Source organism: Aquarana catesbeiana, linkage group LG07, assembly GCF_042186555.1.
Source record: "Aquarana catesbeiana isolate 2022-GZ linkage group LG07, ASM4218655v1, whole genome shotgun sequence".
In the NCBI taxonomy this organism is placed as follows: Eukaryota; Metazoa; Chordata; class Amphibia; order Anura; family Ranidae; genus Aquarana; species Aquarana catesbeiana.
This window is the reverse complement of record NC_133330.1, coordinates 241,943,322-241,970,584: the sequence shown is the minus strand read 5'-3', so window position 1 is coordinate 241,970,584 and position 27,263 is coordinate 241,943,322. Positions and strand designations below refer to the sequence as shown.

General features: G+C 43.0%; 1 protein-coding gene across 1 annotated transcript in view; it reads right to left on the bottom strand.

The window, feature by feature from the left end:
* The window catches only part of HFM1 (helicase for meiosis 1), a 441,821-nt gene that overhangs the window by 75,551 nt on the left and 339,007 nt on the right, over window positions 1-27,263 (bottom strand). The window contains exons 25-28 of the mRNA XM_073592028.1: window positions 22,246-22,329; window positions 16,330-16,487; window positions 6,549-6,652; window positions 514-642 (exon numbers count right to left, since the gene is read on the bottom strand). Coding sequence (XP_073448129.1) covers window positions 514-642; window positions 6,549-6,652; window positions 16,330-16,487; window positions 22,246-22,329 — 475 coding nt within the window. The remainder of the gene's footprint in view (window positions 1-513; window positions 643-6,548; window positions 6,653-16,329; window positions 16,488-22,245; window positions 22,330-27,263) is intronic.

Genomic DNA, 27,263 nt, shown 5'->3' with positions numbered 1-27,263 from the left:
TGTGATTGGTTCCCTATTGGTAAGGGAATTCCTTAAGAGTCAACTAACTTTCTAAAAGGCTGCTGACAATACCTTATTTCTACAGATGTGAAAGTACAAACATTACACTGCCTCCAGTAGTGTAAATGGAGGCAAGACAGAATGAGCTATACCACACTTTGCATCAGCAATTTCTAGCACCTACAAAACTCACTGCTTTTTTTACTCTGGCAAGCTGTAACTGGCTACAATGCTTTTCTATGCAGCTACAATCACTAGTGTGTCATTATTATCTGCAGCTGTAGCTCACTTTAAATGCTGTAAAAAGTCAATCGCATTTTCATTGACTGTAGTTAATTTGTTTTTCCTAGCAACAAAAAAGTTTAGGCGAGCATTTCTGTAGGTCCTACAAAACTGCCCAGGGGTCATCGGCCTATCTCTGTACAGGTTTACTCTAAATTGCACCTTGATCTATAGATAGCTTTATCTATAAATACTGCGAGGCAAACAGCTTGTGAGATTCTGAATACTCACCAGAGATAAGCTGCAAGTTGTTGTTGCTTAAATATTTACTTTCAGACTTTAATTCAGCATCAACATTTGGTCCTAATTTCTGATTTCCTAAATATAGAGCTCTAAATTTCTGTTGAATATCGAGGCCAACTTTAAAATACATCGAAAAAAAAGAAACTGAAATCAGTATTGATTAATATTACATCAGAAACGTTTCTAACTATGTAGACTTTATAAATAGAGAATTTATCATAGGAAAAAATCACCAAAGAAGAGCTAAAGGAGTTAACACCTGATTATGTACAATATGTACTTTGTGCTTAAAGTGGTTCTAAAGGGGCTCCAAACTCAAAAAGATTTTTTACCTTAATGCAATCTGTGCTTTAATAAAAAAAAAATAAATAAATAAAAACTTTCATTGCATGCTTACTCCCCCAGTCATTCCTAAACACTTACCTGAGCCATAGGCTCCTGCTGCTGTCAGTCAAATCCTATGAGGAGGGAGTGGGGGTGTGTGTAAGGGACTGCTCTGTGCAAAACCATTGACATACAGCAGGGAAGTATAACACAGGGTCGGATCTAGCCTGTCTGACCAGGGGGTGCAGTAAAAACAGTCAGGGGGGGAATAATGTCAACACTGTATGTGAGTCACTGACAGTCTGCCACATAGTGTGACAGATGCAAGGAATGAGTAACCCTTGTTCACTCAGCAGTTTTCTGTACCATGAGTCAGGACCTGGGAGTAACACCTGACAGGTAGTGCAGAAGTGGTGTAGGAATGAGCAGAGAATGCCATATGTATTAGACATATAATATATAATATAGTCAGTAAAATGATGAAACAGAAACGGTGCCGCCTTATAACAGGTATCCCTATCAGAGTCCCTCCTTACATCAGGAGTCTTCACCTGAGACCCCCTTTACATGACAGTCCCCATCAGAATGCTCTCTTACATCAATTACCCTATCACAGTGCCCCTTACATTAACTGACTGCATCACGGTTTCCTCTTATATCAACTGTACTCATCAGAGTGTCCTCTTATAGCAATGGTCACCATCAGAGGGCCGACTTACATTAACTACCCTCATCAGAGTGCCCCTTACAGCAAATATCCCCATCAGAACACCCCCTTAACAATAACAATTGTCCCCATCAGTCTAACTTGTGGATAAGTGGAAGCACTTTCAGAGATCTGGGGGGATGCAACTAAAATCTAAGGGGTGAGGGGGGTGGGGGTTGCAGCTTTACCCAGCACCCCCTAGATCTGGGCCTGGTAGAATATATATTTTTTTATTTTATTAAAAAAAATAAGCTTTAAAATCGCTTTTAATTGGTGTTTAATACCACTTAAGCATACTTGTAGCAAGTATGAAAGAGCTAAGGTATGCATTGCAGCAAATGGCTGTTGGTACCTTATCTTTCATTCAGCTCCACCTAATGTTGCCTTGAAATCGCTCCATTTTTTCATAGTGAAAAAGGAACATACCCTTCTGCACTACCTCACAATGCAATGCCTGGTGCCTGAATAACATCAGCCACCCAAAACATTGTCACAAGTGGACATGATTATGGAAATAGTGATTATAAGAAAGTCATTATTTTCATAGCCACTTCATTAGGACTTTAGGCACAGCTGAAGGAAAAATGTGGTCAAATTAGCATATACAGATACCTTATGCCAATAGCTACTTTTTAAAGCTGTTACTTAGATGTTTTTCACATTTTCTGTAGCTTCTCAGGCAACTACAATGCTAAAATGTAAAACAATTACATCTGATACACTTTAAGACTAGGGATGAGCCGAACACCCCCCTGTTCGGTTCCCACCAGAACATGCGATCAGGCAAAAGATTTGTTCGAACACGCGAACACCGTTAAAGTCTATGGGACACGAACATGAATAATCAAAAGTGCTAATTTTAAAGGCTTATATGCAAGTTATTGTCATAAAAAGTGTTTGGGGACCTGGGTCCTGCCCCAGGGGCATGGATCAATGCAAATAAGTTTTAAAAACGGCCATTATTTCGGGAGCAGTGATTTTAATAATGCTTAACCACTTCAGCCCCGGAAGGATTTACCCCCTTCCTGACCAGAGCACTTTTTACAATTTGGAACTGCGTCGCTTTAACTGCGCAGTCATGCAATGCTGTACCCAAACGAAATTTTTGATATTCGGCCACATGTCTTTGGTAAAAAAAATGTCAATAAGCATATATTTATTGGTTTGCGCAAAAGTTATAGCGTCTACAAACTAGGGTACATTTTCTGGAATTTACACAGCTTTTAGTTTATGACTGCCTATGCCATTTCTTGAGGCGCTAAAATGGCAGGGCAGTACAAAACCCCCCCAAATGACCCCATTTTGGAAAGTAGACACCCCAAGGAAATTGCTGAGAGGCATGTTGAGCCCATTGAATATTAATTTTTTTTGTCCCAAGTGATTGAATAATGACAAAAAAAAAAAAAAAATTTACAAAAAGTTGTCACTAAATGATATATTGCTCACACAGGCCATGGGCATATGTGGAATTGCACCCCAAAATACATTTAGCTGCTTCTCCTGAGTATGGGGATACCACATGTGTGGGACTTTTTGGGAGCCTAGCCACGTACGGGGCCCCGAAAACCAATCACCGCCTTCAGGATTTCTAAGGGCGTAAATTTTTGATTTCACTCTTCACTGCCTTTCACAGTTTTTGGAATGCCCAGGTGGCACAAACCCCCCCCCCCAAATGACCCCATTTTGGAAAGCAGACACCCCAAGCTATTTGCTGAGAGGCATGTTGAGTATTTTGCAGCTCTCATTTGTTTTTGAAAATGAAGTAAGACGAGAAAAAAACATTTTTTTTTTTTATTTTTTCAATTTTCAAAACTTTGTGACAAAACGTGAGGTCTGCAAAATACTCACTTTACCACTCAGCAAATAGCTTGGGGTGTCTACTTTAATAGAGAGAGAATAGAGAGAGAACAATAAAACGACAACTATTTTTTTTTAATTTTATATATATATTTTTTTGTGTTTTTTTTTTTTTTTTTTTTTACACTTTTTTTTGTAACTGTAACTTTTATAACTGTAACCGGTTCCAGGTTCGGGTCTCTCAAAATGCGATGGCATCTTGGGAGACCCTGTGTTAGTATGCCTAGTCTATGCAATGCTGTACGCTAATACTCAACTAGTGTATGGTAGCGTTCAAAACATTCACCAATGCAAAGACCAGGATTGTCAAGACAGGAGGGACAATAATAGCGGGTGTCACGCCTATATCCGTGCTTGCTGCAGACACGACATCTTTTTTGGGGGGGTTCATTGGGTAGGGGTACTCGGGAGGACATAAAGAAAATACCTCTCATGCAGCCGACTGCATTTGGTTGGGGGTGTGAATGGGGAGAGTACGGGCGCTGCAGAAGTGGTGGGTTCCCAATTATTAGGCTTGGCGAATGCAGCAGGAAGGGCATTATGGGCACGACGGGCCTGTGTTTGTCTATTTCTTGGTGGCAGCGGGACACTACTTGTGCTTGCCACCTCACCAGCTTGAACTGCACTTATGGGACTTGCCACGTCACCAAGTGTTACTGCAGTGCTGGTTTGACTACGACCGGGGTGTACTAGGCCGCTGGTGCTTGCCAGTTCACAAAAAAGCTACCAAAAAAACTGTTAGCGATCGCAGGGATCAGGCCTGACTCTGCGAACGCTGCAGTTATGTGTTTAGTGTTTTGTAAGTGACAGTGATCGATCGATACTGCACTTGGGTGGGCTGAGCTGGGCGGAGGGGCAAAACACAGGTGCTAGCAGGTATCTGGGCTGATCCCGCTAACACTGTGTTTTTGGGAACTCTAAACTGCTGGGGACACTAGTATAGATCTGATCGGATCAGATATTGATCCGTTCAGATACTATACCACTAAGGGAGGTGTACGGTGCGTGCGTGGGTGTTAGCGGTACTGGCGCTAACCTGACGCTCCCTGGGGCAACGCATATCACCGCCGGGTGATCAGGGGGCTAAACCTTTATTCGGTAATAAACGGCAGGTGCCCTGACACTATAAAAAATAAACGAACTAACCAGCGTCACCCGTAACGGTTATGCGGTGATCACTGGTGAAAGGGTTAACTAGGGGGCAATCAAGGGGTTAAAACATTTATTAGATAGTATATGGGGGTCCCTGACGCTATAAAACAAAGACGGCAAACCTAAATATTTACCTCTCTAACTAGCGTCACCAGTGACACTAATACAGCGATCAGAAAAACGATCGCTTAGTGACACTGGCGACGGGGGGGTGATCAAGGGGTTAAAACTTTATTAGGGGGGGTTAGGGGGGTACCCTAGACCTAAAGGGGGCTAACACTAACTGCCCTACCACACTAACTGTCACAAACTGACACCAATGCAGTAATCAGAAAAAAAACTGCTTGGTGTCAGTGTGACAGGGGGGGGGATTAGGGGGTAATCAGGGGGTAAAGGGGGGTGTAATGTATGCCTGGCATGTTCTACTGTGTGTGTGTTTTACACTCACTCGGATGTCTTCCCTCGGCGCCGGAACGGAAAATACCGAGCCGAGGAGAGATGACATCACTTCCTCTGCTGCTGTTTACTATACAGCAGCAGAGGAATGATTCTATTGGCTGGGAGCGATCAGGAGGGGGGCCACGAATGGATGGCCTCCCCCTCACCTCCGATCACCGGGGGACAAATGCCGACCGCCTCGGGCACCGGGGGGGTCCTATCGGACCCCCCGCCCGCGGGATGCAGATCACGTACAGTTACGTGATTCTGCCTGCCCGTGCCATTCTGCTGAGGTATATCGTCATGAGGCGGTTGGCAACTGGTTAACTGCACTTTTTTTGTGAAATGGTAGTGGTACTTTTGTACCCCCTTACCATTTCACACAGGGGGGAGGGCCGGGATCTGGGGGTCCCCTTGATAAAGGGGGCTTCCAGATTCCGATAAGCCCCCCGCCCGCAGATCCCCACAACCACCGGGCAAGGGTTGTGGGGATGAGGCCCTTGTCCCCATCAACATGGGGACAAGGTGTTTTGGGGGGCTACCCCAAAGCACCCTCCCAATGTTGAGGGCATGTGGCCTGGTACTGTTCAGGAGGGGAGGCGCTCTCTCGTCCCCCCTCTTTTCCTGCAGCCTGCCAGGTTGCGTGCTCGAATAAGGGTCTGGTATGGATTTTTGGGGGGACCCCACGCCATTTTAAAAAAAAATTTTGGTGCAGGGTTCCCCTTAACATCCATACCAGACCTGAAGGGTCTGGTATAGATTTTAAGGGTGACCCCACGCCATTTTTTTTTTAATTTTGGCCGGAGTTCCCCTTAATGTCCATACCAGACCTGAAGGGCCTGGTATGGAATTTAGGGGGACCCCCCACGTCATTTTTTTTTAAATTTTGGTTCGGGGTTCCGTGGGGAATTCCCATGCCATTTTTATCAATGAACTTTTATGTGTATTGTCGGACCGGCAATTCATTATTAGCCGCAAGTAGTTTTAAATGACTTTTTTTCCTTTGAAATGTCATTTTGCTGTCAGACTGTTCTAAACACGGGAAACATGCGCCCCTTTACAGGCATACTATAGACACCCCCAGGTACGAAACTTAAAGGAATATTACACTTTTATTGTTTCACTTTAAGCATTATTAAAATCACTGCTGCTGAAAAAATTGCCGTTTTTAAAACTTTTTTTGCATTGACTCATGTCCCCTGGGGCAGGACCCAGGTCCCCAAACACTTTTTATGACAATACCATGCATATAAGCCTTTAAAATTAGCACTTTTGATTTCTCCCATAGACTTTTAAAGGGTGTTCCGCGGCTTTCGAATTTGCCGCGAACACCCCAAATTGTTCGCTGTTCGGAGAACTGGCGAACAGCCGATGTTCGAGTCGAACATGAGTTCAACTCGAACTCGAAGTTCATCCCTATTTAAGACCAACATAATTTAATTGAATGGGTAAATCATATGTTCAGTATTCACAGTTTTCCTGCAGTATATCAGTGAATTTTAGCACCTGAGGGGTAGAAATGTTTGTAACAAATATATTATCTTACCATACTCAGAACTGATCAAATTGACACTTAGTTCATCAGATGTAAAAGCCCTTTTTATGTCAATTTTTCTTGTCCAGGTTCCTGATTTCAACAAAGCAGAGTCCCTGCAAATGAGAATATTTGATATATCAAATCCTGGACAGCATTACAAAAATATATATAAACCTATCAGTATTTATTGAAACAAATATTTATCGAACCAATACATTTGAAAAATAATGTATTTGAATATATATTTAATCCATGCAATATTTATTCCTTCCCTAAACCACCTTTCAAGTGCCAACCTATACTGTTATCCACCTAATGGAAAGTATCAATTTTTCCCTGACGGCTCCATGTCAGCACAGCTGGGTATAGGCTCCGCCCCCCATGCCTCCAGGACTTAACTTAAATATAAATTTGAGCCCACCTACAACCTCAGCGTTCTTCTTTTTCCTCCTATGCACGGGACCTAGGTGTGCTCCTCTACCTGGCTGGTCTAAAGGGCTGGCCGTCCGTCCATGTGTGTGGATTAGGCTGGAAGCAATCCCTGGTGTCTCGGCTAAATGACCCATAATCCAGGGAGCCCCGCTGCTGGTCCTCAGGTGGTTTTTATCTTGGCTAACAGCCTTGTCTGGGGTCTACTGGGTCCATGTAAAGTGTGCAGCTGTGTTAGCAGAGTCTCCCCTATGCACGGGCACCCACGCTGTGCCGGTGTTTATAGTCGGATGGCGGAGGTTGGGTGAGCTAAATTTTAAAAATGCTTTGTATCCAAATGAATTCTGCATTGCTGGGTATTGTTATGCCTTGCTCCCTGCAGCCACTATGTGTAGCCTGAGTTTCTCCACAGGGAGTACTCTGCATAACAGGTGCACAAAGTAATACTATGGGGGTTATTTACGAAAGGCAAATCTACTTTGCACTACAAGTGCAAACTACAAGTACAAAGTGCACTTAAAATTTCACTGAAAGTGCACTTGGAAGTGCAGTCGCTGTAAATCTGAGGGGAAGCTCTGCTGATTTTATTATCCAATCATGTGCAAGCTAAAATGCTGTTTTTTCTTTTCCTTGCATGTCCCCCTCGGATTTACAGCGACTGCACTTCCAAGTGCACTTTCAGTGCAATTTCAAGTGCAGTTTGCACTTGTAGTGCAAAGTGGATTTGCCTTTTTCTAAATAACCCCTCCTTTGTCTGTTTACACATGGCAATAACCTGTTGGTGGCTTCTCATGTTTGCTTTACTATTGTGCCATTGTGCCAACCCCCTCAAAAGACCAGCATTTGCAAAGAAGGTAGAGGAGTCACCTGTAGATGACTAATGGGTCAGACACCAGCAAAGTAGTAGGGGAGCCCTACTTCAAGAGCAATGGGCTTAGGGCCAATGGTCTTTTTCAAGGGTCCAAGATGGTGTCCAACGTCCTGGAGTTGAGAGCAGCATGTCAGGCTCTTAGCCTTCAGTCATCTCATCCGGGGTAAGCCTGTCTTGGTAAAGTTGGACAGTGCAATGACTGTGGCCTACATCTGGAAACAAGGCTCAGTCTCTCCCTTCTGAAGGAGGTTTCTCTAATTCTAGAATCTGCCCAAGTCAATCTTTTGCAGCTATCTGCAGCCTATGTGCCTGGTCAGAAGAATCTTCAGGCAAACTATTTGTCCAGGACAAGTCTGGACGACAATGAATGGTCCAGACTACTGCAAGTCTTTTGGGAACTAACAGTGCTTGGTATTTTTCTTCCAGAGGTAGACCCGCTCACATCCCCAGTCAACACCAAGTTGCTGAAGTTCCATTCCAGGGCCCAGAATCCGCAAGCAATCGGGGTGGAGGTGCTGACCGCAGAGTGACTCTCCAAGACAGCTTATGCCTTTCTGCTCCTCCCTCTGATTCTCATCTTCCAGCTGAGGCTGTGGTGGGGGAAGGTGACAGTTCTGGTGATGATCCTAGATTGTCCAAAGGGGCCTTGGTACCCCCTGCTTATCCTTATGAGTGTCAAGGATTGACTCCCTCTGCCTGTAAGATCAAATCTTCTCCAAAGCCCCATTCATCCAGCAACTGAAAGGCTCAGGCTGATGGCCTGGGTCTGGAGAGGCAGAGGCTAATGGATTTAGAATGCTCTGTGAAGATTGTGAATACTCTTACAAAAACAAGAAAGGACAGCGCTAACCGTGCTTATAGTAGAATATGGCATAAATTCCCAGTATTATTGCTGATCAAAATTTTATGCTGGACTCTTCAGAAGTCTGTTCTGAAATGTCTGCAGGCGTGGCTTGATTTAGGACTATGTGTAAGTATGCTATAGGCACACATTTCGACTATATCTCTGCCTTCACTGGCATACAGTGGGCATCCAACACTTAATTATACTGTTTTTCAAGATGCAATTTGGTTGAAACCTCGAATTGTTTCCAAAATGAGATCTCCCATTGCTGTTGGACGTTATTGCATTAGATGCCTTTATTCACCCTGTGGTACCTCTCACTGAAAACTGCTTTACTGGTGGAAATTACATCAGCCAGAAGAATCAGCATTAGTGGCCTTGGGGTTTAAAGAACCCATACTCGCGTACTTCCCAGACAGGGTGGTACTCATGCCAGTGCTCAAATTTGTGCCTGAACTGACCTTTCAGAGTCCATATCAGACAAGAGGTTGTCCTCCTACCTTCTTTTTGGAGAGTACTCAAGAAATTAGCCCATCGGATGTGAGCCAAGCTTTAAAATGTTTAATCAAGGTGACTTCTGCCATCAGGAAGTCGGAGCATCTGTTTGTAAAATTCCAGGTGTAACACATAATGATTTTACAGCTTCCAGCAAGATTATTGCCTCTTGGTTGGTAAAGCTCATCTCCTAGGCTTACAAGTTGAAAGGGTTGGCTGTGCCAAGAGAATCACGGCACTCTTCACAGGAAGGGTCTCGACCCATGAGAGTGGCAGCAGGCCGAGTGTCTGAAACTATCTGCAAGGCAGCTACGTGGGCACCAAAATATTTATATTCATGGCTTAATGACAGTTGTTTGGCAGAGGCATCCTGGCTTCTGTTTTTTTACTCAGAAATGAGGAGTGTGTAGCATTATCCCTCCCCTGTTTTGGCTAGTTAGTACCCAGCTGTGCTGACATGGAGCCTTCAGGAAAATGGAAAATTGAATTCAACCGTAATTTTCCTTTCATGACGAGCTGCATGGCAACACAGATCCCACCCAGCTTGGTAGGACTAGTTACAGAACGCCAAGGCTGCAAGTGGGATCAAATTTATAGGAGTTACAGTAAGTCCTAGAGGCATAGGGAGCGAAGCCTATACCCAGCTGTGCTGCCATGGAGCTCATCAGGAAAGGAAAATTACAGTAAGTATTTAAAATTAAATTTTCCATTTTTTGTTTGATAAGACAAAATGTCTTGTGAGTGGATAGAAATCACTTTATGTTTTGGCTTAATTTAAATATGTGGACACAACACCTTAACCACTTCATTACCCGCCCATAGTCATATGATGTCCGCAGATGGGATCTCCCAACCTGGGCGGGTGTCATATGATGTTGTTGGCTTACCGCCACTACTGCGGGCCCCCAGGGGCCCGCAGCACAGCGATCTGGGATCCGGCGAGTCCCTCGGGACACAGCCGTTCCCCAATGGAGGTAATGAGCGGTTGGTGGAGCGTGGGGAGCAGCGTGACCAGCTGTATCCAATCACAGTCGGTCACTATGCAGAGCGGCATTGTGAAGCGGCGTGCACGGTACTCGTGCGCACCCCCGGGGGCGCGCAATGCGGCGATCGGGGCTGAGGCTTGTCCCTCGGACACAACCCAGCTCTGATCAGGGTAAAGAGCCAATAAAATTGTCTCTTTACCACGTGACCGGCTGTGTCCAATCACAGCCGGTCATTAAATGTAAACATCTGTGTATAACTGCTGTTACTAGGTTCTCCTCTTCACACACCAATTCAGTGTGTGGAGGAGATCAGCTAACAGTGAGTTACACATTACAGTACCCTACTGTATATGTACTACTGTGCCCAGGTTGCCCCCCCTAAATAAAGAGGCCCTGTCTTCAGGAGTACCTGTCATCTAGTACCTGTCATCAGGAGTACCCACCACCTCACCAGAGTACCTGCCACCAGAGTACCCGCCACCTCACCAGAGTACCTGCCACCTCACCAGATTACCTGCCACCAGAGTACCCGCCACCTCACCAGAGTACCTGCCACCAGAGTACCTGTCATCCTAGTATCTGCCACCAGAGTACCCACCACCAGAGTACCCGCCACCTCACCAGAGTACCTGCCACCAGAGTACCCGCCACCTCACCAGAGCATCCCTCATCAGAGTACCTGCCACCAGAGTACCCGCCACCAGAGTACCTGCCACCAGAGTACCCCCCATACAGCCACTATGTCCAGAAAGTTATACACTCCGGAAGAGGCACATCAGATTTTGAGTCTGACCGATGAGAGCAACAGGGAGCTCTTACCGCCCAGTTCTGATTCCGATTCTGGTTCAGAATATAAGCCCCCCAAAGGCAGCACATCAGGATCCGAATCAGAGGAGGAAGCAGTCCGTCCAAAAATCAGACGGTCTGAACACCAGGCAGCTACCAGAAGTGTCAAGGGTGCTAGACCCCATTAGGGCCCAAACCAAGCTTCCAGATGCCTTGGCAAACCCATTGTGGCTGCCTTCTAGCACAGGGTTAGCCACAATCCCCCCTTTCACAGCACAGCCAGATGTGCAGGTCAACACTGCAGGTTTTCCCAAATAGATTTTTTAAATTTATTTTTCCCTGACGAATTAGTTCAAGGCATTGTGGACCAAACCAATCTTTTTGCCCAACAATTCATTGCAAACAACCCCAGCTCAAGCTTTGCCCGCCCTTTTGAATGGAGACCCCTAACAGTGGAGGAGCTTAAATTGTTTTTAGGCCTAACGCTTAACATGGGGCTTACAAAAAAAATGAAGTGCATAAATATTGGTCAACCAACCCTATCCACCACATACCAATTTTTTCATCGGTCATGACCAGGTCCCGATATAAAATTTCAAAGCAGTTCCTGCATTTCAGTGATAACTCACAGTGCCCCCCCAAATCACCCAAACTTTGAAAACTATATAAAATTCGCCCCCTAATTGATTTTTTCTGCAAGAGGTTTGCCAAATTTTATATCCCTGACAAAAACATCTCTGGACGAATCCCTGGTCCATTTCACAGGCTGGCTGGGAATCAAGCAATAAATCAAGCAAGAGGGCAAGGTACGGATTGAAGCTCAACAAGCTCTGTGAAAGCTCCACCGGATATGTACACTCATTCCGCGTGTACGGAGGCAAAGACTCCCAGCTCCAGCCCCCTGAGTGTCCATCGTACATGGGAATAAGTGGATAAATTGTTTGGGAGTTGGCATTCCCACTCCTCCAAAAGGGGTATCCCATTTACATGGACAACTACTACACCAGTTTGCCCCTTCTCCGCCACCTATACCTGAAAAATACTCTGGCCTGCGCTACAGCACGGAAAAACAGAAAGGGCTTCCCACAGAGTCTAGTCACCACAACGCTACAAAGGGGTGAGTTGACAAGCTTGAGGAACGAGGGAGTGTTGGCTGTGAAGTGGAAGGATAGGAAAGATGTGTACATCATGTCCCCCATCCATGATGACAACTTGGTGGAACTTCGCAGAAGACGCGGTCCCGTTCGAAAGCCTTCCTGTACCATTGAGTACAATAAATTCATGGGGGGGGTGGATTTAAATGATCAAATGGTGCAGCCCTATTTATCAACAGAAAATCCCTCTTCTGGTACAAAAAAGTCGCAATTTACTTGTTTCATTTGGCCCTTTCAAATTCTTTCATCATCTACCAAAAATCGACGGAAACACCCAACACCTTCATAAAGTTTGTTGAAGACATTGTCACTGCCCTGATCTATCAACAAGTATCCCCCTCAGAAAGCATTAGCTCCAATTGTGTCAGCAGACTACATGAGCGCCATTTTCCGGACCATATTCCACCATCAGGATCCGGAAGACAACGTCAAAAAAAATGTTGGGTGTGCACCAAAAGAGGAGTTAGGAAAGATTGTTCCCAATGTCCCTCCCAACCTGGCCTTTGCATCGGAGAATGCTTCAGACACTATCACACTCTTGTAAACTATTAGCCCATATTTCTAATAGACTGCCATTTCCCCGTTTTCAATTTCTGTCCTGAATATTTCCCTGGTGCCTCAACCAACCATATCATTGTCTTCCATGTGAACTGACCCTGGCCTGCTTCTCGACTATGCCACTGCCTGCCGTCTGCATTGTTTATCTGCCATTTTTCTGCCTTTCACGTGAACTGACCCTGGACTGTATGGACTATGCCTCTGCCTACCGTCTATTTCTGCCTTTTACCTGCACTGACCTCGGCCTGTTAACCACGTTTTTGCCTGCCCCTTGGACTGATCTTTCACCCTGCTACACAGGGGTCTCACATATGAGAGGGGCTCCAGAATAGTGTTCTAAGTTGAGAAAACCAGTTTTTGGTTTTCTGTGTTCCCAGAACAGGGTCTGGTTGCCCAGAGGCTTCAAAGCGATTTGGGTGGGAGAAGCCTCTACCCCTGTCCCCATTCTTTTCTGACCGATGCCCTAAGCTTGATAGTCCTGCCTGCTCCCTGGACAAAAATACTCTGGCTGTGCTGACCATATCTCTGCCTGCTGCATGTACTAACTAGGGACAGTATTCCTGCCTGCTGCATGGACGATCCTTTTGCTGCTGCTGACCACATCCCTGCTTGCTATCTGGACCAATGCTTTGGCTGTGCTGACAACATCTCTACCTGTATTGACTGTTCCTGCCTGCTGCCTGTTTTGCTGTCGTTGTCCATGTTCCTGCCTGCTGCCTGGACCGATGCTCTCCTCTGTGGACCACTGCACTACTAAAACCGCAGGTAATCTTTTCTTTACCCTTTGCTCAGCAGAATGTATTTTAGTTTGTAATTGGTATGTACAGTACATGCTATGTGTTAGAAATATGAAGGGCCTTCAACAACGTGATAGGTTGGCAGAAGTTTATGTGTGTAATTTATGCTCCTAGAACACCTGACAGTGCTACTTGGATGTTGGGCCTCTGTATGTGGCCAGGCCATGTAAAAATCTCACATATGTGGTATCGCCATACTCAGGAGGAGTAGCAGAATGTATTTTGGGGTTTCCTTTTTGCTGTGTACATGCTGTATGTTGGAAATATCTTATAAATGGACAACTTTGTGTAAAAAAAATGTGTTTTCATTTTTTTCCACATTTTCCAAAAACCTCCGGAAAAAAAAGAACCATTCAAAAGGCTCATTATGCCTCATAGATTATAATGTGGGGTGTTGGCTTTCTAAAATTGGGTCATTTTTGTGGGCGTTCCATTGTCCTGGTGCTCCAGGGTCTTCAAAACTGTAATAGGTGGTTGAGAAATGAGATGTGTAATTTATGCTGGTAGAACGCCTGACGGTGCTACTTGGATGTTGGGCTTCTATATGTGGCCAGGCTATGTAAATGTCTCACACATGTGGTATCGCCATACTCAGGAAGAGTGGCAGAATGTATTTTGGGGTGTCCTTTTTGCTATGTACATGCTGTGTGTTGGAAATATCTTATAAATGGACAACTAAAATGCGTTTTCATTTTTTTTCCACATTTTCCAAAAGATTCTGGAAAAAAGTGAACCGTTCCAAAGACTCATTATGCCTCATAGATTATACATTGGGGTGTTAGCTTTCCAAAATGGGGTCATTTTGTGGGCGTTTCTGTGACAGACCTAGCCGGGAAAGAGACTTTTGGAGGGGACTGTATGCTAGCCTTTTGCCGATCGATCGGGGGCCCTTGCATTTGGGGGAACGGTGCTCTTTGTGAGCTGTATGTCTGGGGACCCTGGATTTGCCATATTGGAATAGTGACTGATTCATAATGCTGGGACAGATACTGTTAGGAGATGCTGATGTAAATTCCAACACCTGTCTGTCTATTGTCTGCTAAAATGTGTATTGTAAATAAGTCTACTATGGGATCTAAGAGTCATTAGATCCCCATTGATATTTGTGTTAATTAACTCTGCTATTGTGTGAAGAAGAGTCTATGTTGATTGTGATAATGTTGATTGGATTTTCTGAACTACAAGACGGCCAGTCTGGCCTAATGGTCATGTCTGAGTCATCTAGGCTGTCTAAAGGGACTAGTTAATTAGCTCATGTTAATTAGGTTACAGCTGTATTGTTAGAGTAATATGAGCAGGAGGTCTGCACCTCCACTTTGAGTGTATAAAAGCCTGTATTTTGCAATAAAAGAGATTCCTATTTGAACTTACATACAGCCTGCCTGGTGTTTGTTCTGAGCTATCACAACTGGACTAGAACGGCACAGAGCTGTAGTTCTAGTCCCGGAGCATTGGATGACCGAACCATCAGACATTGCAATCTGATTCAATAGCTGCAGAGGAGTGTCGGGAGAGTGGAACAGAGCGAGCAAGGGGCTTGTTACAGTTTCCATTGTCCTTGTGCTCCAGGGTCTTTAAAAGTGTAATAGGTGGTTGAAAAATGAGATGTGTAATTTATGCTTGTAGAACGCCTGAAGGTGCTACTTCAATGTTGGGCCTCTGTATGTGGCCAGGCTGTGTAAAAGTCTCACACGTGTGGTAACACCATACTCAGGAGGAGTAGCAGAATGTATTTTGGGGTGCCATTGCAAGTATGCATGTGCTGTGTGAGAGAAATAACTTGTTACTATGAACAATTTTGTGTAAAAAATAAAAAATTCAAGAATTGTGGGAAAAAATTACAACTTCAAAAAACTCACCATGCCTCTTACTAAATACCTTGGAATGTCTGCTTTCCAAAAATGAGTAATTTGGGGGGTATTTGTACTTTCCTGGCTTGTTAGGGTCTCAAGAAATGAGACAGGCCTTCAGTACATCAGGTTTGATCAGGTATGATCAATTTTCAATGATTTGCACCTTAGCTTGTAGACTCTATAACTTTCACAGAGACTAAATAATACATACTAATTTGGGTTATTTTTATTAAAGATATGTAGCAGTATACATTTTCGCTCAAATTTATGAAGAAAATGACTTATTTGCAAAATTTTACAATAGAAACTAACAAAAAGGGTTTTTTTTTTTCAAAAATTTCTCTTTTTTCACATATATCGCAAAAAATATAAAGCCCAGCAGTGATTAAATACCACCAAAAGAAAGCTCTGTCTGTGAGAAAAAAATGATAAAAATTTTGTTTGGGTACAGTGTAGCATGACTGACTAATTGTCATTCAAAGTGTGAGAGCTCTGAAAGCTAAAAATTGGTCTGGGAAGGAAGGGTGTATAAAAGCCATGTATTGAAGTGGTTAAAAGTTAACAAAGCTTCAGCTAACTGAACATATCCTTTGTTCAGGGTACCTGTTGTTATTAGCTATTTTATACAAGGGAACTTATTGGTTCTTAATGTTTTAGATAAAATCACTGCAGTTCTTAGAATTTTATAGCCTACTAATAATATATTTTTTTTACTAACAGCAGATCTCTGTCCTATACATCCCTTCATCTTTATTTGCATCTGCTTCTGCTTCAAAAATGAAGGGGGCAGAACTGCAGTGGGCTGAATGCAACGTGCCCTAATCCTAATCTATTTTATTTCCTCAATGAGGGAAAAAAAGCAAAACGGTTGTTAAATTGTATCATTTTTTAAATATTTGTCATAAAAGACTATAAGTACACACCAGTTACAAGGTCTTCAAAACTGCAGGTTAAAATTACACAGAAATTATATTTATTTGGAGCTGATTATATTCAAATAAAAAACAAATTACTTACATTATTTTCTGCTTAAAGACAACATTGTTATCAGCATCTCCAATAATAAGTGTAACATGGTGAAAATCTGGTGCTGTTCTCTTTTTCTGTAACCTCTCATAGTTTGTTAACAGGACAGTAACAACAATTTCTGCCACTGATAAACTGTATCTTGCTAACTGAAAAGAAGCATGATTGAAAAATACAAAATCTTAGGTTAGTACATTTCCTCAGTACAGGTGTACTTTATTTTAATTTACAAGTATTACAAAATATATATATATATGTAAAAAAATAATAATTTCAGTCACCCAGTAATACAAAACTATGACATCAAATTAAGGTATATCTAAACCAAAGAAAAAAATATAATATATACATCCTACCAACCCATAGATGTGGTGGCTGCATTAGATTATATTTTTAATGCCTTTTTTAATGCCTTTTTCCCTTTATTTTCACCTGGTGATCCTGCCAAAAACACACATCATGTTCTAATGGGTCTCCAAACTTTCTGAACAAAGGGCCAGTTTACTGTCCCTCAGACCTTGAGGGGGCCGGACTGTGGCCAGTGGGAGTAGAAAATCCCTTGGCGTCAATGAGAGTGAAAAATGCCTCAATACTGGTGTCAGTGGGAGGAATAGTCCCCCATTGCTGGGGTCAGTGGCCGGAATAGTGCCCTTTTGTTGGGGTCAGTGACAGGAATCATGCCCCAAATGTTGGTGTAGAAGAAATAGTTCCTTGTATCAGTGAGGGGAATAGTGTCCCAAGGGCCTGATAAAGGCAGGCAAAGGGCCACATCTGGCCCCTGGGCCACAGTTTGGAGATCAGTGTTCTAAGGTGATGACACTTACTTATCTTACTGTAGCTATACAGGAACAGTGTTGTCACCCTAGGATAGGAGGTGTGTTAGAAAGAGATTTGTAAAGGGCATTAACACCCTAACTGACCTAAAAAAAAATGGATGGACCAGGAATGATAAACAAATGAAGGGAGTCTTTTTAGTCCTTAAGAAAATTCCATAAAAGTCACTGTGGCATGACATCCACATTATGGCAGCGTCAGCATTACAAAGAGTATCAATAGGTCTCCAGCAGGGGGCAACCTTCTAGGTGGTCAATGGTGAGCAAGCCTCTCTGCATGGATGTGATGTAAGGTGCTTGGAACCAGGAAGTTGACCAGGGGAACACCAGGAAGAGCCAGCCTCAGTCTGCTGCTTCTGCTGGCTCTTCCTGGTGTCCCCTTGGTCAATTTCCTGGTTCCAAGCACCTTACATCAACATCCACGTGGAGGGGCTGACTCACCATTGACTACTTGGAAGGTTGGCACCTGCTGGAGACCTATGGATATGCTTTTAATGTCCATTAAACGTGAGTGCATATTTATTGTTTTTCATTTTACCAATATGTTTTAATGAATGCTACACTTAGGCAGTGGAGCTTTTCTTCTGTTCTTTTCTCTGTTTATACAAAGGAAGTGTGTTAGGACTCCCCATCAGAGGTGTTCTGTAGTTTTCAGAGATAGTTGTTAACAATGCTGATAACATTAAACAGAGGCAGAAAAAAAACAGGAAGAGTTCTGGCAAGATCAACAGATCTTTTTTCCACCCATCGAGCAGGTATAACAAAAAGCTTTTAACAGACTAAAAAGTAGCACCGAAGATAAATTAGTTGTTAGAAATTATATAAGGTGTAATTGAACAGAATGTGTAGTGTGGCTTTTGCATATGTCAGAAAAATATACTGTATAGAATGGGTATATGATTTGTTTACTGTCACATATTGGTGTCAGACAGGGAGTGGGCTGCCAAGTAGTAAGATTCTTGACAGAACTAAAATAGCAAAAAACTAGTGCGCAAAACCTCACTCTCAAAGGACTATGAGCGATAGTACCAGATAGAACAGCTGCCAACATAAAGGGTGTCCTCACACACCCTGATAAATAGGTAATATAGGTAAAAAGAGTATGTGGCGCTAATATATCTAAATGTACCACTCTAAATTGTGAAAAGGACCTCTCAAATTAACATGAATCTGAATCCTAAAGTTCACAGTGCACGCAATGCCTAAGATTAGTGTAACAACCAATAAGCACCTACAGATAGTTACCATAGACCAGTGTACATATTATTTCGATGTAAACACTACACTTCAATATTGACTACTACCTTCTCCTGTTTCAAAACCGCCAAACTATATTAAAGTGCTAAGTGCTGGTTACTATTCCTAGTGAAAATATATAAATAAATCAAACAGTGTGCATAATGTTCCTAAAGCCACACCATGTAAAAATATAACCAAAATATTAAAAAAGGTAATTAATGGTGAATAAAAATATTTCTCAAAATATATAAATCATACAATGTGCATTGATATTTCTGAAATCCACAACGTGCAAAAATATAACCAAAAAATGAAATATATATTGCTGGTGAATAAATGGAATACAGTTCCTCACAATCTAAGCATAAAAACTGCAATGCAATGCTTGATTAAAGGATGCGACTCTGCACTCCATATCTATGCATAAGTGTATCAAGTGCAGAATAAAGTGACAATTGTGCAAAAATCATGCATATGTAAATAAGACTCCAATAATGACCCCAAAATGAACACCCCTCCCACCTGAAAAAATGCAAAAACTGTGACAAATAAAGTGATTGAGTCCAATTAAATGTTGCTCCATGCAATGTGGCTCTTAATGTCCATAAAAGTCAATAATAACATGCCAGAAAAGGTGACTTAGTGCTGTAATCTTTCACTTCAAAACTGGTGCAGCACACAGGAGTTTCCCCCAGCCTCTCACCTCAAATGGCGCCCCCCAATGGGCCAAGTCAAGCAGATGGTTAATGCTTCTATGCAGAGGATGAAGGTCCAGAGACTGTCCCCCTCCTCCGGAGGGTGTGCGTGGGTCAGGCTTTCTATAGTAATCACCACCGCTCACACAAACCCCAGAATGACAATAAGGAAGAAGAAGATGCTCCCATAGTGTAGTAATTCAATTAAAGTTTAATGTAACATATGTAGCGGCTTACATTTAAAAACGAAAATAGCAGCAGGAACAGTAAGGCTTCCGGGTTCGGCCGTCCCCGGGAAGCGTCGGCACCTGGCTCCTCCTACCTTGACGCGTTGCGTCACACCACGTGACTTTATCAAAGGGATTAGGAGTCCGGTGCCTGCTAGCCAGTTTATATCAGCGCCGCTGTCATGGCAACGATGTAAACATTGCTTGACTCCAATCCTGTGTGTGTATTTAAAACTTGCTCAATAGACACTGCTGGCAGTTTATGATAAATAATGAATAATACTTCATACATAATCGATCAGAGTATACTATACATCTGAATGCCTATATTAAAACATTAATATGATATACATAAAACCATATATTAAAAAATTATTAAAATAACACTGCTATAAGTACAGCTACTAATTCCCTCATGCCATCTAGTGGTGACTCAACAAATGGCATCTACTACAATAATTAACACACATAACAGGAGAAACACAAGGAACATATAGGAGCAAAATGAATGGGGAAGAAGAAGTTCTTCCCCATTCATTTTGCTCCTATATGTTCCTTGTGTTTCTCCTGTTATGTGTGTTAATTATTGTAGTAGATGCCATTTGTTGAGTCACCACTAGATGGCATGAGGGAATTAGTAGCTGTACTTATAGCAGTGTTATTTTAATAATTTTTTAATATATGGTTTTATGTATATCATATTAATGTTTTAATATAGGCATTCAGATGTATAGTATACTCTGATCGATTATGTATGAAGTATTATTCATTATTTATCATGAACTGCCAGCAGTGTCTATTGAGCAAGTTTTAAATACACACACAGGATTGGAGTCAAGCAATGTTTACATCGTTGCCATGACAGCGGCGCTGATATAAACTGGCTAGCAGGCACCGGACTCCTCATCCCTTTGATAAAGTCACGTGGTGTGACGCAACGCGTCAGAGTAGGAGGAGCCAGGTGCCGACGCTTCCCGGGGACGGCCGAACCCGGAAGCCTTACTGTTCCTGCTGCTATTTTCGTTTTTAAATGTAAGTCGCTACATATGTTACATTAAACTTTAATTGAATTACTACACTATGGGAGCATCTTCTTCTTCCTTATTGTCATTCTGGGGTTTGTGTGAGCGGTGGTGATTACTATAGAAAGCCTGACCCACGCACACCCTCCGGAGGAGGGGGACAGTCTCTGGACCTTCATCCTCTGCATAGAAGCATTAACCATCTGCTTGACTTGGCCCATTGGGGGCCGCCATTTGAGGTGAGAGGCTGGGGGAAAAGCCTGTGTGCTGCACCAGTTTTGAAGTGAAAGATTACAGCACTAAGTCACCTTTTCTGGCATGTTATTATTGACTTTTATGGACATTAAGAGCCACATTGCATGGAGCAACATTTAATTGGACTCAATCACTTTATTTGTCACAGTTTGTGCATTTTTTCAGGTGGGAGGGGTGTTCATTTTGGGGTCATTATTGGAGTCGTATTTATATATGCATGATTTTTGCACAATTGTCACTTTATTCTGCACTTGATACACTTATGCATAGATATGGAGTGCAGAGTCGCATCCTTTAATCAAGCATTGCATTGCAGTTTTTATGCTTAGATTGTGAGGAACTGTATTCCATTTATTCACCAGCAATATATATTTCATTTTTTGGTTATATTTTTGCACGTTGTGGATTTCAGAAATATCAATGCACATTGTATGATTTACATATTTTGAGAAATATTTTTATTCACCATTAATTACCTTTTTTAATATTTTGGTTATATTTTTACATGGTGTGGCTTTAGGAACATTATGCACACTGTTTGATTTATTTATATATTTTCACTAGGAGTAGTAACCAGCACTTAGCACTTTAATATAGTTTGGCGGTTTTGAAACAGGAGAAGGTAGTAGTCAATATTGAAGTGTAGTGTTTACATCGAAATAATATGTACACTGGTCTATGGTAACTATCTGTAGGTGCTTATTGGTTGTTACACTAATCTTAGGCATTGCGTGCATTGTGAACTTCAGGATTCAGATTCATGTTAATTTGAGAGGTCCTTTTCACAATTTAGAGTGGTACATTTAGATAGATTAGCGCCACATACTCTTTTTACCTAAAGATTCTTGACAGAACCATGTGCCAGACCAAAATGGATAGATAGCCCCTAAACATTGAGTTGCTCTAGTTTTGGGAGGGTGGGGTTTGATGTATTTTTTGTAAAAAACAAAATGCTTCCAGTTCAATTAAAATCAAATAAATTTGTGAGAGATTTGCAGGCATGTAGACATTGTACTAACAACCTCCATTTTCATAGAACTTGTCTTCACTCTCATGTTTTAGCAGTTGTGCAGTATGACTGGACAGGGCTCATGCATGCTGCAGTTAAAAAAAAAAAGCTGCTGTTACAGGCATTTGAGCTTTTATTTCAGTTGAAGAAGCTTGTACTTTTTGGGCTTTTTTGCATGTTTTTATTGAGCTTCTTTGAGCATAGGCATTTTTTTTCACAAACCCTCCAATCGGCTAATTTTTTCTATTTTTTAATGTGTGTTTTTAAGCTTCTTTGAGCTCTTTCATGCTTTTAAGCACATTTTCAGGCACGTAGGTGTCTTTTCTGGGGGGGGGGGGGGTTCTACCTCTAAGAGCATATGCCTGAAAAAGCTCCTGTAGGAGCAGCTTCTTTGAGCTGCAGTGTGCATGAGCCTTTTAAAGCACCTCAGTTAGACTCAGTAATCAAATCTTGTGTGAGGATATTTGCCATAAGAGATGTGGCTGTTCTATTACTATGCCAGCGCAGAACACTGGGAAGGAAGCAGTATTTTCACTGAGAGAAAAGGGTATTTTAGTGCATTTAAAAAGAAAGATCACAAAAAACAGGGGGAATACAGGTCAAAGGCTGTAAAATGTGTTGAATAACCTGTTCAATGCCAAGCTCATAGTTTGGAAGGTGCAGCACAGATTCTTTTATCTGATTTCCAAATGGAGGATTCCTGTTAACAATCTGCAAAAATGAAAAGACATATACAGATAATAAGTACATACAAAAGGACTTAGTAGAGTTTTACTTTGCTTATATTGAGTTGATGGGCGCATAGATAAGGGGGGCGGCACCCCTGCACCCTGTATAGACGGGCCACCACTGCTTATATTGCTTATTTATCCACTGGCTTCTTGATCACTCAGGACTTCAAAAGGAGAATTTTCCCTGTGTAAGTTTCATATGCTGCACCTTCCAGCCATAAGAACCTCAATTCTTCTCCTGCAGCAGAATAAACTTTCTCCTTCTGCTACATTCTCTGAAATGTAAAATAAAAATCCAGCATAGGGACCCCTGCCTCAAACTGCAATTCCACTTTTGCAGCCAAACTGGGATAGCACCTGCTTTATACTTGTTATGCCATGTACACACGGGCGGACTTTTCAACCGGACTGGTCCGACGGAACTAATCCGTCGGACAATCCAACCGTGTGTGGGCTTCATCGGACCTTCAGCTGACTTTTTCTGTCGAAAATCAGACGAACTTTAGATTTGGAACATGTTTCAAATCTTTCCGACGGAACTCCGCCGGACCCAGTTTCTGTCGAGAAATCCACTTGTCTGTATGCTGGTCCGACGGACAAAAAAGGACGCATACTCTGAAGCAAGTAAGAGACGGAAGCGCTCGGTCTGGTAAAACTAGTGTTCATATTGGAGCTAGCACATTCCTCACGCTGCAAATTCTGTGATCGTTTAATGCAGCGCATTATTGTCTGTTTTTCCGCTCATATTCACACAGAGTACTCACAAACAGAACAGAACAGAATATAGTTGCACCCCTCCCTCCACGCTGCCCTGCAGCCTTCCCTGCAGCCTTCCTTGGAGGCTGTGGCTCTGGTGGTGGACTTGTGGCAGGAGAAGGAGGTGGAGGAAGAGGAGGAGGAGGATGGGCTTGCTCATATATTTGGCTGTTGGCAGTTAACTCGCCCCTCAGCTCCTTGTGAAGGGCATCAAAAATAATTCTTTCACAGAGGAGGCATTGGCCCTTCTCCAATTCGACCAACCTGCTCGCTATATAGAAGCCATAGGCCTCTTCAGCGTCGGGGGGGCTTGTGAGGACATTCGTAGCTTCTCTAATGAGGCGCAGTGATGCCTCCTCTGTCACCGTCCCCTTCCTGGGCCTTTTTGTATGAAGGCGGAGGGGAGGCACCTGCGATTGGGTGAGGCTCCTACTGGGCCCGGCCACCTCCTGGCTGACACTGGGCCCACCCGCCTCCTGGCTGACACTGGGCCCGGCCACCTCCTGGCTGTCACTGGGCATGGCCACCCCCTGGCTGTCACTGGGCCCAGCCTCCTCCTGCCTGCCACTTTCCAGAACTTCCTCCTGACTGAGCTCATCCTGTGTATAAAAAAGGGTCATAGTTTTAGCTTTTGGTTCATCAATCACACACAATTTTCAGTTCATGACTTGCAAATTCAATTTTAATAATAAAAAAGTATCATTCTGACCCCAGCATTTTTTCAAGCTGGTGACAAACATTTTTGGCCACTACTGTCAATTGATATGTAAACATCATATTTTGGATAAAATCCTTAATAAATCAATAACATCTAGTTAACATAATTAATATTAGGACACTAAATATGTCTAAAAATAATATACCTGGCTCCAGCTGGACACATCCGGTTCTTCCAGGATGGAAGGCCCAGGTTGTTCCTTGTCAGCCTCTGCTGGGGTGGAGGGAAGGGTGGAGGGAAGGCTGCAGGGAAGGGTGGAGGGAAGGGTCGAAAGAGATTCCCTGGCTTCAGTCTGGTCGTCAAGAAAACTCAGTTTATTGTAGTACCACAGCTTTGGTACATACACATCATCTGCTGATGCTCCTGATCTCAGGGAAGCCTGGATCTTGTTATTCTCCCTCCTATACATATTCCCCAAGATCCCAATTTTAGGTTCCAAAATCCCCAAGGTTGCTTCTGGGATCAAAGTCTGCACAAATGCAAGAAGTCTCTTCAGCGTTGCTTTCCTTATTGGTTTGTTGTAATATGCACTGTTTTTGACCTCCCACAGATTCCTCATCTCCCTGTACTTGTCAATAAATTGGGACATGAATTCAGGGTCCTTAAACTTATTACTCATTTTTTCTGTAAGACAATACACAAGACAAAAACACTAATGTTAGCCCAAACTCTCATAATCTTATCCCAACATAGGCCTCAATCTTTAAGCGACATAGCCCACTGATGTTCCAAATTTAATAAAATTGACCTTCGTTTCGGACGCTCGCAACTTCAGTTCCTCTTTCCTCCACGCACAAAACGTACGTACGACACATGTATGTTAGCTTTATATACACTGTGCAAGCGTGAAACTCCGCCTGCATCGCCCGCCCCTGACGCTCTTTTTTTGCACGAATATTCCCCACCCCCTTCTCTACGCACAGAACGTACGTACGGCTCATTCGTGTTAGCTTTATATACACTGCGCATGCGTGAAACTCCGCCTGCGTCGCCCGCCCCTGACCTTTTTTTCATGAATATTCCCCACCCCTTCTCTCTACAGTGCGCAGTTAGGAGCAACATGGCGGAGACACAGCAGGTGTGTGTTTATTACTCCAGTAGCGAGGAAAGCCCGGAGCCCTAAACGTCCCAATCCGGGAAGAAGAGATTTAAGGCCTCCAATATGGCCTTTGAGGAAATGGTGGAGATGGTAGACATCTTGCGGAGGAGCGATTATGATGGGAAGCATGGACCGTACACCCAGCCGAATTTGCGCAAGGCCAAAATCATGTCCAAAGTTATGAAGACTCTGGAGCAGAATTTTGGTGTACACCGCTCCAAAGACCAATTGAGGAAACGCTGGTCCAACTTTAAACTGAGGGAGACAGATCAGTACAGAAGAATAAAAAAAAGTGCTTCACAAAAGTAAGTACTTGTCGTTGTGTTCCTATTCTGATTATTAACTTTCATGCTGCTCCATGTGCTTCTTTACTGTTCTACAGTTTTAAATGGCTACTTTCATGTTCGTATTCCTTTGTAGGAAACATCGTTATTAGTAGGAAACATCATTCGAAGGAAACATCGTTTAATATATATGATGTATTTAGTTGATACAGGGTTTTAAATACATTTTTGGTCTTGTTAATTTGTCTTATTAAAAGAAGTTTAGGACATTGTTGTCTAGATGTCTTTGAAACTTGAATCAATTGCAAACTTGATTCAGTGGAATGTAAAGAGAGGACACTCAGCAGCTGTTTACATATCTGGACTGGGACACCAGAGCACATTTTTTAGGGTAACCCACACAGGTACTCCAGTGGATACTTGGGGTGTCTCCATCTGTGAAACTTGGCCAAAAAAGGTAAGTATTGCAGTTTGGTTAAAAGGGATTTTTAATCTTGTCTTCAACTTGGATCTCCTCCCAAATAGACAGTTGTACACCACTTCAAAGCAATGTTTCATATTCATATTTCTGGACTCAAATATCTGTGTGCTAAATATACCTTTTGTTTCATTCTCATAGGGGAGAAAAGACTCAGACAACAGGCTACCAGGGACCCTCGACCTCGCCAGCCTGAAAGTTAGCCCCAGCCCCCCCGAGGATGTGGAGGAAGTGGGCGACATGGGCACCCCACCAGGTGAGTGTCTGACACCCCAGCTTCAGGTAATCTATGTATGCCTGCATATTTCTAAATACATGTTTTTTCATCAATTTTAGGTGATGTGCTGGTTGTAGAAGGGGAAGCGCCCGAACCTTTTACAACGGACAGCGCACAAAGACTGATTGGCCAGATCATGGCCTGGAATGGGGAGATTGTGCATGGCATCTATCAGCTGGACATCCTGCAGCAGGAAATGAAGATGATCGATGTTTTGGGTAGAATTTAAAAGAATTTTAAATTAAATCGATCATGTTCTTCATTTCCTTTTTAGATGCAGAGTTCAGTTCCAAAATTGTGTGTATGTTATGTCTTAAAACATGCCTGTTTGTAAAAAAAAAAAAAAAGCAGCCTGCCTGCTGATATAAGGGGTCAGCAAAGCCAACAAACGGTAAAAAACGGGGTCCGTCATCCTGAGAAAGTTCCTGAAATCGTCAGGATTTTTCTCACGAAGCAAAGGCATGTGAGAGAATTGGACACGATGGAGTAAACAATTCTTGGTCCATGAACTCCTCTCCACCCTGTTCATGGACTGGGCTTGGGTCGAAGTATTAACTACAACACCAAGCCCAAGCAAAGCACAAACTCTACGACGAGTATGTACATGCAACATGGCTTCAAAACGGTCGGCTGGTCAGAACGAACTTAAACAGAATGCACTGAAAAACAGCAAGGCCTGTGAAGAGCGAGCTGAAAATCAGCAACGAGTGGATAAGAACGCACTGAATAGACCAATGCGAACTGACCACACGCACTGAAAAGCAGATACAAACCTCACAAGCACAAACTGAACAACACTTAAACGATCTGAAAAAACATGAGTCAGAAAAGCGCGAATCGTCTCTCACCAAACTTCTACTAACACGAGGTAAACACGAAATTAGCAGAAGGGATCCAAAGGGTGGCGCACTTGCAATTGAACTTCCATTTTATAGTCTTGTCAGACCTGGTGTACGTCACTGCATTCTAGATGGTCGGACTTTGGTGTGATCGTGTGTAGGCAAGTCCGTTTCGTCGGAACTCCGGAAAGTCCTTAGGACTTTCGTCGGAATCAAGTCCGCTCGTGTGTACACGGCATAACATGTCGTTATTCACACAGCATAACTTAAAGTGGTTTTATAGCCAAGATATTTTTTACCTTAATGCATTCCCTACATGAATTAAAAAAAAATGTCCCAGTAGTTGTATTGCCCCCTCGCCTCCCTAAACACTTACCTGATTCCTATCTCAAAACAGCACTGTGCCCGTCTGCAGTGGCGATGCCTGTCTGTGTTCCTTTCCTCACAGGGCACAGAGGCAGCA